The sequence below is a fragment of the Cryptotermes secundus genome, unplaced genomic scaffold (assembly GCF_002891405.2).
Source record: "Cryptotermes secundus unplaced genomic scaffold, Csec_1.0 scaffold579, whole genome shotgun sequence".
Classification (NCBI taxonomy): domain Eukaryota; kingdom Metazoa; phylum Arthropoda; class Insecta; order Blattodea; family Kalotermitidae; genus Cryptotermes; species Cryptotermes secundus.
Window position 1 is genome coordinate 1,164,606 of NW_019719366.1, and position 16,356 is coordinate 1,180,961.

General features: G+C 36.0%; 1 protein-coding gene across 1 annotated transcript in view; it reads left to right on the plus strand.

The window, feature by feature from the left end:
• Window positions 1-16,069, plus strand: part of LOC111865052 — a 39,064-nt gene extending 22,995 nt beyond the window's left edge. The window contains 5 exon segments of the mRNA XM_033751709.1: window positions 4,239-4,286; window positions 9,389-9,433; window positions 14,531-14,677; window positions 14,846-14,856; window positions 15,884-16,069. Of these exon segments, the coding sequence (XP_033607600.1) occupies window positions 4,239-4,286; window positions 9,389-9,433; window positions 14,531-14,677; window positions 14,846-14,856; window positions 15,884-16,069 (437 nt within the window).
• The last annotated feature ends 287 nt before the right edge of the window (window positions 16,070-16,356 follow it).

Below are 16,356 nucleotides of genomic sequence, written 5' to 3' on the forward strand. Positions count from 1 at the left end.
ACACATCAATTTACAATTTTGTGGCATATTGCTCATCTTTCATGTGTGGTACATGGTCATCCCAATAGTGAATTATAGTTTGAAAATTATGTAAGTTCTATTAATGTAGGACAGCGGTCTTCTGGGGTATGACATTGTGTACTTTTGTATACAGGTAACAATATATGAAGGAATCTTCTGGCACCAAATTCAACCCTATGTAATTACCATGAAACAGGTAGCAAGTAGACTTTGATTGCTATTTTTTTCATGCTGCTTTCTGGCTTGGCTTATTCTTTGATCCTGAAAATGGAGGGGACATGTTCCTCTGAAATATCGGTTATTTTGAACAGACTACATGGCGTTGTATTCCAGAAGACAGAACTCTTCAAATACTACAAAGGTGTTCACGAAACTTAAGTTCTCCCAAGCACTATGGCACTGATGTGAAATGTGTGAAATCACGCACGAACAATGCCAAATTTATATCCAAGGAGTAATCATCATAGTGCGAAACATCTGTCCAGAACATCATAATTCTTTCATTTCACTGCCCCAGCAATATGAACAATCCCCAAATTATCTCTGTGTGTATCATACATTAGAATTATAAAATAAATCTGTCCCTATATTGAAAGACATCATCATCATCATCATCATCATCAGTAATCTCTCAGACGACAGGTCCACAGTCTCTTCCAAAACAGTTTCTCCACTTAATGCGATCTTCTGTTTTTGGAAAGAGACTATCCAGGAAAAGTGATAATGTGGTAGTTTTTCCATTTGCTTTCCACATCGCAGTACAACAGCCATTCAAACCACTCTGGTCACGCCTGTTGCTATACGAACTTGAACCATCTCGAGCATCATTTGCTCTGTGCTTCAAGTCGCTACTGATGACGCTGCTTCCGGCATTAGTTTTTGGTGTCTCTCTTCGTCTGATGCCTACCCTTTGACCTGTCCAGCAAGGGAGGCCCTGCCAGTAGCTACGCTACCGCTGGTATAGCTCTCAGGGTCCTTGGCATACTCAAACCCCCTCACCACGATAAGGTGGAGACACCACACATTATTTATTCTGTTTTCATTTATAAAATCTGTAAGTGTGGGGGTCATAAGTTGAAGCATTAAATGGAGTAAATTATGCAATGATACCCGCATCATAGAATGTGGTATTGCCCAACTGACAAAATGCAAATAAATTACACAAGCTAAAATTGTTCTTAAAAAATCACATGGAATGAAATCACTTTGTATGCCAATGGATAACTGGAAGGATAATAATAAAATGGATATTAGGGCTTGTAACTCCTAAAGCTGTGATTAGACAAAGTGGCTCAGCACATGTCTACCGGTGAGCATTCGCAATAATGATGATGATGATGGTGAGCATTTTTAGTTCCATAAAAGGTGAATAAGCACAAATTGACCATCCACAATGCCTATGTAAGTGAGGGAAGGAGAGAGATAGTTAGCACTTTCTTATTTAATTAACAGTTAATTTGTTACTTCTAATTTCTAAAACATAAAGTTCAAGAAACTTTAAATAAGGTACTCAATGCAGTTAAAATGGTCATGTCATCCTAATTTTTACCCATTTTAATTTTAGATGCTCTTCTGAGAGAGAAGTTTTTAAGAAGTTGGGCTAGGTTCTATACAAGAAGTTATTTTGCAATAATATTAGGAGAGAGTTGAAAACTTCTGGAGAATTTACATCTCATTCACTAAGTAGACATTACTTTTAAAGCTTCCAATTATCACTTCAAATTTAGCTTGATTCTTTAATGAAACTTTCTCAGCTGTAAAAGTATGACTTTTGCAAGAGTAAATTAATCCTTTTTTTCTAAATGAGAAGACTGAACTTTTCTTCAGTTGAATATTGTTTCTTTCTACCTTGGAATTTTCTTGTAAGGTTTATGATTCTACTGACCACCAGTGAGACCAAGAGTAAAAGCAGAAACAGCGTGCTGAGTCACCACTAGATATTATTAACCAAATATTAAAATTTCTTTCTCCAAGTTCAAACCACATGTGTTCCAAGCAGTCATCTCTGTTCTGTCCACATGAGAATTTAGGCAACTCAAACTATACAACTATACTATAAGTTTACATCTAAGAATACAACTGAGTCAAGTATCACAATCTAACTGGAAATAACATCAAAATACAGAATATGCCAAAGTATCTGTCACGTTTGAAGTAGCTCTCAGACCCAGGAAACTTTGTCCAATCACTACCAATAGCTCTTTCCTAAGGATAGAGCGGTCACAGCATTAATTACGAATTCATGAAATGTAGATAAATAGTTGGAAATACATAGAGTTTAATTTTGATTCTGCTCACTGTGCACACTGTCATGGAAGGTCACTTAGGCATGGTACAAATTTACCTCTTTCATTCTAACTGAATTGTTGAAAAAAAAACTCATTTATTCATCTTAAAATTCACACTAGCGATTTAATTCGGGACTGGATTAAAGAGAAACAGTGAAATTTCAGATTTCATGTGAATATAAATCCAATCCAGATGAAGGTATTCTGAAGAGATGTGTACCAAATTGCAGTACATCCAAGTCTTAATTCAAAACTTCAGCATTTCATACATACCCCTAGGAAAAACTGATCCCATACTTCATAATACTGAAAACATTACAATATTCAAAACATGATTCAAACTCCAGAAGCCGATCTTCCTGATTTATGAATTGCTACTGCCACAATAAATGTTACTATTAACAAAAACTATAATTTTAATACATATATTCATATCTTATCAGTGTACATTCACAGGCCACAGTATAATGATTTACTCATCAAGGACAAAGGATTTTTATTATAAACATGTACAGGGTATATAAAATTCAAGACACTGACACATTATATTATGGAGAAAATGTAATATACAAGGATTTAAATATTTCATTAGACAGTTCTAAGTTCCATATAAATAAAATGCTATGTGTGGAGTCATTTCTACATCACATTGAATGCAACTGTTTATTATGCACTGTTCCATGTTTCAAAAGACAAGATAATACTCTTCTTGTTTATTTGTTAATTTTAATGTCACAGCAAATACCTTCAAAATTACATCTTCAAACTTAGAGTATGATTTTTTCTGCACAATGCTGTATAAATCTAAATGATACTGGTGACTAATAAGAACAAACTTGATGCTGAAAGTTGTAACAGAGTTTAGCACTAAGGGTCAGCAGGAAGTAGGCTCAAGGATAAAGAGTGCTGAGGTATCAACCCATACACTGCTTATCTAGTTAGTTAGTTATTGGAGAGGGTGGGTTTCCGCATGCACTGAGACCAGTATTGGTCCATTGTGCTTCCCTCTATGATATTCTACCAGTCTCTATATCCTACCGATATTGGTGTGTACCATCAGTCCCGACCGAGCCAGCGAGTTCGGCCTCCACTGGCTTGGCGGTATCTATAATGCTTCCCCCATCTATCAGAGGCGTTAGAGACTATTGTTGGGCAGGAAACGTCCTTGAATTTGGCTCAGTGACCTTTGGAGATATGAGGTTCTTTTACGTGCCGTAAAGCTACGACACGGGACACACGGCTTAAAGTCCCTCCCGGAGGACTTGTTCCCTGAATTTTTCCGCCCTTAAAAATTCGACGAACTCCGCCGGGTTTGAACCCGCGTACCACGAGTCATGAGGTGGGAACGTTACCTCTAGACTATGGAGGCCGCTTCACTGATTATCTAGGTATTTATTTTGGTCAGAAGTCACTGACCAGTGTTTCCGCATGGTCAAAAGCATGTATGGTCTTCTGCCTGAAAACTCGGAATGTGGGTTAAAATCCTGCTCATAACATTGATGTCTACATTTCTTTTGTGTTTATTTTGTTTTCTGTAAGTACAGCCCTCTCAAGAGATCAATCTCCCATTCATGGAGTCCTAAGAATGCCTATAAGATTTAAGACTTTGAATTGTATTGGTTTGTGATGCCCACAAATATGATTCCTTTTTTTGTATTACAGCACCTTCACTCATCATATTTCTTTAAGTGAATAAAATACACCCACATTTGCATATACAAGTACACATATAATTGAAATTTTATACTGAATTAATGAATCCTACAGTTTCAACATGTAGGATGGATTCATTCTTCTACTGGCATTTTAATCCCTAGATTTTATCAATATTCTATAAATTGCCTATACTATTCAATTTCATACAATATATTCTCCCATAAATTTCCATTCCTTTAAATTTGGTATGTGGTATTTTTGTTTTGTTTGCAGTTGTTCTGCTAGCATCTATCTCATATACAACTGGGGAATGTTTCCCTCGTAAGTACTGCTGTTATGCTGAACATTTTCCCGCCTGTTTGTGAGCTTGCTTCTTCATCGCCATTTTTGTTAGGTGTTGTGTACAAAATTATTTAGTTTACTCTGAGGTTTCCTACTTTTACTGCTTTACTGTGTACTTCTTCAACTGTTGTTGAAATTAATGTTGCATATCATATTTGTAAATTCAGAACAGAGTACTGTTTGTTTATGAGTGTGTACTTTGGTTTCGTAAACTCTGATTTAACGTGATATTAACTAGAGTTCTTGCCCTGAAAGAATTTTACACCTAAATATATTATCAGGATACACTTCACATAGAAAACTAATAAATGAACTAACCAACTAACTACATGTTACAGTCATCCTTACCCAATTTGTTATTCAGTCAATAAAAAATACCTCTTTTCTTAATAAACCCAATGCCTCACCACCATCTTGAAATAGTTAATTCCATTCACATATTCTCTAACGACCATTTAAAAATATTATTCTAGTTAAAAAATTCTCATCTGATGATTTTGTAATTAACTACGTTTTGATAATGAGAGACTGTCACTTGAACTCCCTGAAACAAGCTGGAGAACTGCCTCTCTAGATCTACCTGCAACCACATATTAAATTTCTCTGCAACTTCCTTCCCCATTTGGAGTCAGTTTCCTTCATCATCAACCTAGAGGATGCTCTATGCTGTGCTGACAAAGGTTGTACTTAACAATTGAAATATATTTCTGTCAATAGGATGCTGATTCTATATATAGACATACTGCATGTACAATCATATACATATTCAGTTTCACTTCAGGCAGACTATTCGGATTTTCATGTGTTTAGTAACATCTTCCTCAGTCGGGCTTCAACAGGTAAATGTCCTGTATAAAACAGAGAAATCAATCTTTGTGTTTTACTAGATCAAAATTAATTAAAGAGTTTAAGTGGAGAAGTGCAATTACACTTTCCCAACTTGCAATTTTTTATACCTTACTGGTAGTGATGTTCATGTATCACAGGTGTTTTGCAAGGCCAGTCATCCAACAGAACAGTGCAAAGAGTAATAAAATATCTCTCCTTGTATTCAACAAATTTCAGAATAAAGAAATATGTTTTAAATTAGAATTATAAGTAATAAATTTTGTTCTATGATATTTTTATGCCAGGCTATTTAAAATAAATCATTAATTCTACTTGAAACTTCACCAAAAATAATGTGTTATATTGGACTAATATGAATGAATATTCCATATTTTTTAAGCTATGCATTCCCATTGGTTTCTACTGCTGCAATTTAATGTACTGGACCAATTGTTGAAATGTAATTGACATGTCTCAGGTATGAATTTCAACTCAGAGATTGGCTATGCTGTCTTCCATGTGTTCCTCAGTTTGCATAGAAAAATGTTTGCATAGTCCCTTAAAATAGCCTATGATATTTCCCAGTTTATCATTAATGAACACCATGTCATGTATATAATTTTACTGCTAGTAATTAAAAACACATTTTATTAGATGTTCTGTGTAGTTATGACTCTATGGCTTTTTAATTTTAAAATATTTAACAACAAAGGTTAAAAAATAATTGAACCCAAGGAAGATTCATTGAGTAGGGAACGGAGAATATTACTTGTACATATTTTTAATTTATACAACCAATCTAGTATATGCAGTCAAATCATGTGGGTCAGAATGTAGCTCAGATGGTCAAAAAAAGAAAAGTTTACATAAATATGACAGAAAACCCTATATCAAGGATAATAATATTACAGACTATATTGTGGGGTGTGAAATGTATCAATGCCTTGTTCAAAAGCAGTTTTTAATATTACCAATGTTGAGCTCAATATTCTGTGTCTGTTACCACATTTTGTGCTAGAAATGATTTGCTATGAATTAACTGTCATGAATATGAATGGGATTGTGCAATTCCTATTGACCGGACATTATGATCTACAAGTAATGCTCTAGATTTGTATTCAGGAGGTGCTTGGTCTGACTCCTTCTGGGACACTAGCTATTCTGAATGAGTCCCCCCCCAATTTTCCAGGGTTCCTCCAAGCAAGTGTAGGGATAGCATCTAAGTCCAGACATGAGTGGTTCCTCCTTCCAAATCCTTCACAATTCACTGTACCATTCGACAACATACATTCCATACACTGAGAGTGTAAAAGCAAACCAATAGGGAAAAAAAGTCTACTGCTAAACAAAGAAGTCCCAAGACACTCTTTAATATGATATTTTATGTTGTTAGGTTTCTTCTTCATTGGAAACAAAGGAAGGGAAAAATGTACTCCACACTTCATCATTGGCTGAAAGAGCCTCTGTATGAATAATACACATGTGAAAATGCATTGGATGGCTCATTAAACATGTGCTTATTAGGTATTCTTCTTTCACTTCACTTCATGTAAAAATTTTAGTGCCCTGCTTGTACAGTTGTGAAGAAAAAAACTAGCTTCTTTTTCAGACAAAGAAAGCGAAGTCCCTGGAAACATGCTACTAATTAGAATACTGGACTTAAGAGCTTCAATTAATGCAAAATTTTGTGATCTATCCTTCTAACATTATTGCAGCAATAGAATTAAAGAGAGATGACAAACAAATTATTCATTTAGATATGGAAACTTGTTGACACATCTATTTTCATTCCCACATCCTCCATGTGACATTTCATACTTGTCCCACCTTATATATTCATGTGTAACTTAATTAGCCCCTTGTCTTCTGAAGATTTGGTCAATTTAGCCAGGCAGTCATAATTTCAGAAGCCTGACTTACTTCCCCCAGCTTCTGACACCCATGTACATTACACATCTATTTGATGCTTGTGGTCATGAATATTAGATTGATCTTCTAGATGCATCTTTACTAAATCTATAAAAAATATAAACAATAACAGGATATGTGGATGATAACACAGTGCAAGGAACAAGCATGGACTTATTCTTACTTGCCATTAAATTCAGGTTATAAAAATGAAATGGCTTGACATTATGCATATGCTTCTATTTACTTCCTACTGTGAAACCATCTGGTGATAGCAGAGGTGAGTCTTGTAAATACCAAATATGTATATCACCTTATGCATTAAATCACATGATTGCCTAGTGAAGAATCTTCAATTTACTCAAATTGTATTATGCAGTACATACTCCAATAAAATCTTCTAGCAGCAAGACCACATAGAGAGCTCGAGAGAAGTGAAAACGGTCTTTAGGTTGAATATCAAGGTGAAGTAGCATGCATTTTAAGAAGGAATAGATATATTTTAAGGGAATGATGGTCTCATAATTTTGAAATTACAGAATAAGTATTACAATTTTTTTTGTCTGCTTCGTCCAGTCCAGCACTTTTGTGGCAGAGATTACTATCCCTGTATAAATGTAAAAATATATACATATATATATATATATATGACCTCTAAGTGCATGCAAATCACACCTGTCATTATCACAACTATGCAGATTGTAATGCTCGTCTGGACTTAGCCTTAAAATAATGTGATTTACATTTTGCAGTAAGGACCTCCAGTCTTTCCTGCAAACTGCAACCTAAAATAATCATACAAGACTTCAGTATACTTCAGGTGTTGCAATGACAATAAAGATATGTGTAAAGCTAGCAGCAGTGTTCGTTTCCTTTGTTACTAAGCTCCAGAACATTGACAAAAGATGTGCAAACAGAGCACACTTTACAGGAAAATGGCTTTCTTCTGAGAAAACTGAAATATTTGCCCTGACATAATAATTTCTAAATGGATAAGTTTTGTGTTGTATGGTTGATAAAATATGTCATGAAAGTTGCCTGCTACCTTGTGTTGTACTAACTTATGAAGGGTAAACTGAATATGTTGAGTACTAACTTTTAGGGTGTGAGACCATGTAGTCTGACAGAAGTTCATTGACATTTCAGGGGAACAGACTGCCTCCATCTTTGGGACTGAAAACGTTTCCTCACAACCTTCAAAATTCATTTCCTTGATATTCTTTCTTCTTATCCAAATTTGAAAGAAGTTTACTTAGACCTAATAAGCACTGGAATTTGGTGCACAGTATTTATTCCCAATTAATTCAAACTAACAGACAGATAATATAAAAGATGTGATTAATTTTATCTCATTTCCTTGTTGTGGTAGAGTAATTACATAACCATGTTTATACTTAATCCATATTTTTGGAAATGGGTGAAGAGGAATGGTCTTCAAACTCTCATCTGAATTCTGACTGATTTTCATTACATAAGAAGTGCATTTAATTTTAACCAAATTCAATTACCAAGGCCAAAATTAATATCAACAGCATTGCAGATCCATGAATCCTAGAAATAAATGGTAGTTTCCTAGTCTCTGACCTTCTTCATCATCATCATCATCATCATCATCATCCCCCCCTAAGAATGAAATCTGAATGCATTCTGTGTACTGTCGCAATGCTGAATGTTCATTGTTAACGTACAATCTTCATGGGACAGTGAAAATTGTGTGGGCAGTTGAATGGAGAAATATTCACACCCGAGCAGAATGTGTCCTTTACAGCAGCAAGGCAAAAAGCATGCAAGGGAAACCACATATTACCTTGTACAACAAAGTTAATGTAGTTTGAGTTAAACACCCAAACTAGAGTCAAGATTGTTTAACTTGTTTTATTCCTTTAAACCACATTGGTTACTATTCCTACCACCTGCTTTAACATAAAGAAAAATTCCACTTTGCCCACAGCGTGTATATATCTTTCATATGAATCTCAGAATAAACACAGATTATTTCTCTAAACATCATTCACCAATTGATGTTTATATTGGAAGTGCAGTGTGCTTCCTGTGAGGTAGGAATTGAATTTTTAAATACTGTTAGAAGAATGTCATTATTCAAAGTCAATGATTCTTATTTGTTGTGTAAAAACTTCATGTTACAGCAGATTCTTTCCTTGGTTAGCCTAAAATTTAATTCGGTATATTTAATACATCATCATAAGGCACAAGATGTACAATACTGTACAGTAAAACTGCATCTAGGTTTAGCTTCAGCAGATATTCTTGAACATGTTTCATTGTGAGAATGTGTAGATTGAAGTGTGTGTTGTCTGTTTTCTATCTGAACATCACCACTGCAGTGATAATCCTAGCAGCTGTGTCATTAACCGAAGAGGAATGTCAGAGTGAGTAGTATTTGCACAATGACATTAACATAGCTCAGTTAACAGATCCTTATTAAATGTTGCCAGGTTTGTTTTTCTGTATCTGTGGAATCAACACGCACACATACACCTCACAGTATCCATCCCTCACACTCTGCATCTCAGAAAGTAATAAGGACAGTGGATTGGTGTAAATACAAAAGTTGTTAATTTTAGGAAGAAATGTAAAAAATATTATCACTTTTGTTGCTACATGCATGGGTTTAAGTTCAGATCAAATTATTTACAAATTTTTTCCCCTATACTCCAGCTTCGGAGTTGGGCATGGGGCTAACAACCCCTCACCGTAAAAAATAAGCTTGTTACAAAAGATCATGAGAAGCCTCGAACTTGGACGGATTCTTTGGATAAATGACCTAAGCTAAAGAAAATGGATATGAGATTTAATACATGGAATGTGAGAAGCATGTAGAGGGCAGGTTTGCTGAAGGCAGTGACAGAAGAAATCTCAAAATATGTTACATTTAGTGGGAGTACAGGAAGTCAGATAGGACAGAGGTGGCACCAAACCAGCAGGCAAATATACATTTTTCTATGGAAAGGGGAATGAAAATCATGAATTAGGTAGGTTCTTTTTCTTGTACATGAGAGACTCATATCAGCAGTTAAGAGGGTAGAGTTTGTTAGTGGTAGGATATCATACATAACACTATGAGGTTGCTGGTGTGATATCATTGTTCCGAATGTTCATATTCAAACATAAGATAAAACTCATGAGCTGAAGGACAGGTTCTACAAAGAACTAGAAAATGTAGACAATAAATTCCCTAAATACCGCATGAAAATTTTGTTGCATTTCAATGCCAAAGTAGGTAGGGAAGACATTTTCAAACCAACAATTGGGAATGAGTGTTTAAACAAAATTATTAATGATAATGGAGTTAAGAGTAGTAAGCTTTGCCACATCCAAAAATCTTACTGTCAAAAGTACTATGTTCCCACATTGTAACATTCTTAAATTTACTTGGACATCTCCTGCAGGAAAAATGCACAAACAAATTAACCATATTTTGGTAGACAGGAGATGGCATTCAAGTATACCTGATGTCCATATGTTCAGGGCAGCAGATTGTGATACTGACCACTATCTGGTGGTAGCAAAACTTAGGGAGACTGGCAGTATGTAAACAAGCAATGCACAGAGTTCAACCTCAAGAAATCAAATGAGGTAGAGGGTAAAGAGTAGTATTGTGTTGAAATCTCAAATAGGTTTGCAGCTTTGGAAAACCTAGACACTGAGGTGGATAGTAATAGAGTTAGGGAAACTATCAGAGAGAATATCAAAGTTTTTGCTAAAGAGAGTCTAGGTTATTATGAAATGATGAAGTATAAGCCATGGTTCAACGAAGGATGCTCAAAATTTAGACCAAAGGAAACAAGCCAAATTACAGTGGTTATAAGATGCAAGCAACATAAATGGGGATAATCTAAATATAAGATGTGAAACCAGCAGGCATTTCAGGAACAAAAAGAGGGAATATCTGAAAGATAAAATTTATGAGCTTGCAATGAACAGTAAAAACAAGAATATCAGGGACCTGTATAGACAAGCAAATGAATTTAAGAGGGGTTACCAACCTAGCAGTAACATAGTGAAGGATGAGAATGGTGATCTGCTTAGATTCCCACAACATTTTGAATAGGAGGAAGAACTACTTCTCTCAGTTATTGAATGTACATAGGGTCAGTGATGTTAGGCAAACAGAAATCCATACAGCTGAGCCATTAGTATCTGATCCTAGCCCTTTTGAGGTTGAAAGTGCTATTGCAAAATTGAAAAGGCATAAATCGCCAGATAGTGATCAAATTCTGGAATGACTGATTCAAGCAGGAGGTGAAATATTATGATCCAAGATCCATAAGCTAATTAATTCCACTTGGAATAGGGAAGAATTCCCTGATCAGTGAAAGGTGTCTATTCATGTACCAGTTCACAAGAAGGGTGATAAAACTGACTGTAGTTAATTATCGTGGAATATCACTCTCATCAACTTCATACAAAATTTTAACCAATATCCTTCTCACAAGATTAAGTCCATATATAGAAGAAATTATTGGGGATCATCAGTGTGGGTTTCAACATAACAGATCAACTACTGATCAAATTTTTTGCGTTTGTCAGATACTGGAGAAAAAAATAGGAGTACAATGAGACCATACATCACCTATTCATAGACTTCAAGAAAACCTATGATTCGGTTAGGAGAAAGTACTATACAATATTCTCATACAGTTTGGGTTACATATGGAACTAGTAAGGCTGATTAAAATGTGTTTAAATGAAATGCATAGTAAAGTCCATATAGATAAATATTTGTCTGATAATTTTCCTATCCAAAACGTTACAAAACAAGGAGATGCTTTATCACCACTGTTCTTCAACTTTGCTTTAGGATATGTCATTGGATAGGTCCAGGAAAAAAAGGTGGGATTGAAATGAAATGGGACAGATCAGCTGCTGGTCTATGCTGATGATGTGAATCTACTGGGAGATAACACAGATATCATAAAAAAAAAACAGAAAATCCAATTATGTTAGTAGGGAGGTTGGTCTAGAAGTAAACACAGAGAAAACTAAGTATATGTTGCTGTCTTGTCACCAGTACACATGGCAAAATCATGACATAAAGATAGCTAACAGATGTTTTAAAAATTTCGTACAGTTCTGATATTTGGGAAATCAAAATCTGATTCAGGAGGAAATTAAGAAGAGACCAAATTCAGGTAATGCTTGCTACCATTCAGTTCAGAACCTTTTGTCTTCTCAGCTGCAAGTCTAGAAACATACAAATTAGAATATACAAAACTATAATTTTTCCTGTGGTCCTGTATGGGTGTGAAACTTGGTCTCTGACATTAAGAGAGGAACATAGACTGAGGGTGAAGTGATTTACGGTTGGAGAAATCTACATAATGAGGAACTTCATAACTTGTACTCTTCCCCAAGTATAATTACGATCAAGTCAAGCAGGGCATGTGGCATGCATGGGACAGAAGAGGAATGCATATAGGATATTGGCAGGAAAGCCAAAAGCAAAGAGACTACTAGGAAGACCAAGACATAGGTGGGTGAACAATATTGAAATGGAGCTTAGAGATAGGATGGGATGGTATGGATTGGATTGATCTGGCTCAGGATATGGACCAGTGAATGGCTCTTGTGAACACAGTAATGAACCTTCTGGTTCCCTAAAATGCTGGGAAGTTCTTGAGTAGCTGTACAACTGGCGGCTTCTCAAGAAGAGCTCAGCTCCGTAAGTGAATGATTCTCTTCCCCATAAGAGAAGCAGTGGGACTTTGATGGCAATGAGTATATTTTCACAGTAACCATGGTAACAAACATGTTCTGAAAGTCACAAACCCCCAGAACTGTTATAGAATGGGAGATGAAAATCATCTAGAAATGCACAACTACAGTAATCTCTTGATTATCCACATTTATTGCTTTTAGTGGGTGCTGGGCACTACAGCTAAGTCTTATTGGGGGGTGGGGTTATTTAATAATGGTGTCAGTATTGAGACTGCAGTGTCAATGATAGGCATGATTAATGACTGTGGAGCAGTTAGTGGAATGAGAACTGGCAGGAGAAACCAAAGTGCTCCTGGACAAGGGCTGTCATCCTCTATTAGAGATATGTCTCACTGTTTAGTGACCAGTCATAATTAATCTTCAGAGTTGAATGCAGCATATTGGTATTTTCAGCTTTTTGGACTACCTGTTCCTTTTAATTATCACTGCTTCTACCTTTCATTACCATGGATAATCAAGAGCTCACTGTATTTATACTAAATAATTCTCATGAACATACATATATCAGTATTATGGTGACTCCAGGTCTCATGTTCTCTGCAAATCCACTGTTGTGTAATGTAACACCAAATTAAAAATGAAATGCCAGGTTTGAATTATGTTAAATAAAACTCAGTTGAGTTCAATGAATACCACAAAGGTAATCACAACAGTATTAACTAGGCAAGAGTCAAATAATATATACAATTTTTTATCCCTGCCAATTATATAAAAGTATAATAAAATTGACCATACTGCAACCTCACTAAAATAGTCTATTATGCAGGTTGTAACTACCCCCACATAACATTTAATAATGCAATGTAAATATTAAAATGGCAATGTGAAGCTACAAGGTAAGTTGAATTTTTGTCCACTCCATGTTCTCAAAAAGAATCTTCAAAGTACTCTCAGGCAAATCCATGGCACATTACCACTACCTCCGACCTGCTACTCAGGGTTTAAAAATGTGGCAGCAAAGCTATATAAGACTAATTAACTAATATATGCTGCTTCTGTGTAAATACCATGCATGAAGACTTCACTAGACTATTTCAGAGTTCATGTTTGAGTGTCACTTACTTTTAATTTAAAACCCTTGCCCCCCCTATGTTAAGAGTGGACCTTTCAGAGTCAGTTAAAAAAAAAACTAAACAGTGACACAAATTACACTGGAGTTCTCATTTATTTAATGTTCACTTTCTAAGATCATGAGTCAATAATCTCAGTGTTAAATCTCCCCCTGTAGATTTTTCTTAGTTTAAGTGTTCAAATTCACTGTTCCCAGAAAACATACAGCTGTCCCTGTTCTTAACTAATCAAGCATTACACCATGAATGTGTATGGGGGAATGGATGTAAAGATTCATCTACTCTTGACTTCAGCACTATTTGGTAAGTGGTCAGCTTCATGCCATGGCCACTTTACTGCTGGGTAAATACCCCCCAGTATCACTTGGATAGTAAGCCAAGTGGGCCCCAGAACTGGTCTGGATGATGTGCCCCTACTAGGACTCAAAACTCCAACTTCTAAGCTGTGCAGCACACAGCTAGTAGCTATTCTGTGCTACAGCAGCTCATCCCACTGCTCACCAAGGGCACCTTAAATGCATGGTTCACTCTACATTGTATTCTGAATGTAAGTCTGCTAACTACCAATGACTTACATTCTGCATGATTAGGTTTATAAATATGCAGTTACTTTGTCCTGTGTATGTCTCACATTCATATAGGTTTCTCTAAGAATGTAAACAACTATCCTGTCCTTAGCGCGGTCCATATACTGCTACGAATGCGACAGTTGGACGGATATCCGCTGCAAGGATCCATTCAACTACACAGCCCTACCACGTGATCAACCTCCACTGATGACATGTAATGGCTGCTGTGTGAAAATGGTCCGAAATGCAAGATCACGTGAGTTGAATGCATATTTATCTCTTCTCAGTCCTACATTCAATAATTGCTCCATTATATTCCAAATGAAGATGATAAAATGAGAATGGTACTTAAAGATGTTCTTTAGCTCATACAATCTTAAACAAATAAGCATTCTGAAATAACTGGTTATTCCAAATTGAATAGGAGGCACAAGAGTAAACTTATAAATTAGGCCGCGCCATAGTTCAAGCGGTTAGTTGCTGGCTTCCCATCACTGTGGCCCAGGTTCAATCCCGGGTCTGGTCAAGTGGGATTTGTGGTGGACAAAGTTCTGCTGGGGCAGGTTTTCTCCGAGTACTTCGGTTTCTCCTGCCAATCTTTGTTCCACCAATTGCTCTACAATCAATCTCACCTATCATCTGGGGCTGATACAATAGCCCAGAAGTAGCCACAGTACAAGGGACTTAGCCCCACTCCACTAGCAATAAAAAAAACTTAGAAACTAAGGATTCTGTAGATTCCACCATAGTTTATACAAGCAGGAACAAATGCATATGCTATAAACTCACCAAAAAAGTCTTCATACGGTCAAGATATAAAAGAAATGTAAAAGGAAAAGGTAAACAAATGAAATGAGAACACACGATCAGTGTGCAGACAATGTTTTTATTTAGGAACAGCAGACTCACATATGCAAAGAAATGTGCTTTATCTGATCACTCCAGCCTGTTTCAGGTCTACTATCTTGTCTTGAATACAGTAATTCTTGTTGCATGATTATAGTCCTTCAGTGAGCACAGAATCATAGGTAAAATACATTAACTTTCTATTGTTGATTACTCTGTGCATATTCATAAGTGACTTAACTGTGGTGCTGCCTCAAATTTTCTCTTTCTTTTTGTGTGTCATTCTGCTTGAGACCTTTGTTGCTTGATTACCTTTATTTCGAGACTTTTCAGAAAACATATGCAGTGTGGAGAAAATATACTTGTTGTCATTCTTGCCTTTATTCAATCTGTTTTCTCCTTTCTAAACCAATCGTGCTGCTGTATCACCACCATGACGTCTTAACATCATGACTTCCATGTGTTATCATGATGATGGCTGCCAACTTGAAATGGATGATTCTACAAAAAAAAATGTCAAAATATGAAAAACAAAACACTGACTTATGTATTGGATGAAATAATTGCATTTAAAACCAAACAAATACATATTTTATCACAACTGTAACACAATCAGAATATGAGAGTGTACGCCGTACTTGTACGTCACAGCTACAGATCAACTTATTCATGGTGGATCACGTCTGCATGATGGAAAGTAGCGGCACGGGTCACATGTGCTTCTGCGAAGAGGATATGTGTAATGCGGCAATGTCTTCCCTCAACAAACCCTCTCTGTTACTTCATTCACCATTCCTTCTAGTGCTCCTCATATCCTGGCTGGCTGCTGCTCATGGTTGCATGGTGCACAGATAGATTTAGAAGCTAGATCGATCTTCACTTACGAAGATTGATTATTACCACTATTCTTTTAGTTAGTTAACTTTAACAAAACAGTTCCAAAGTGTGTGTGTGTATGTGTATATACATATACAAACGCATATACATAAATATACACACACCTAACATCAATAACAGAATGAGTCACTGGAAAGTATGAGATGATGCTAAGTAACGCCATCAGCTTACAATGAGAAGCTGCAAACCGCT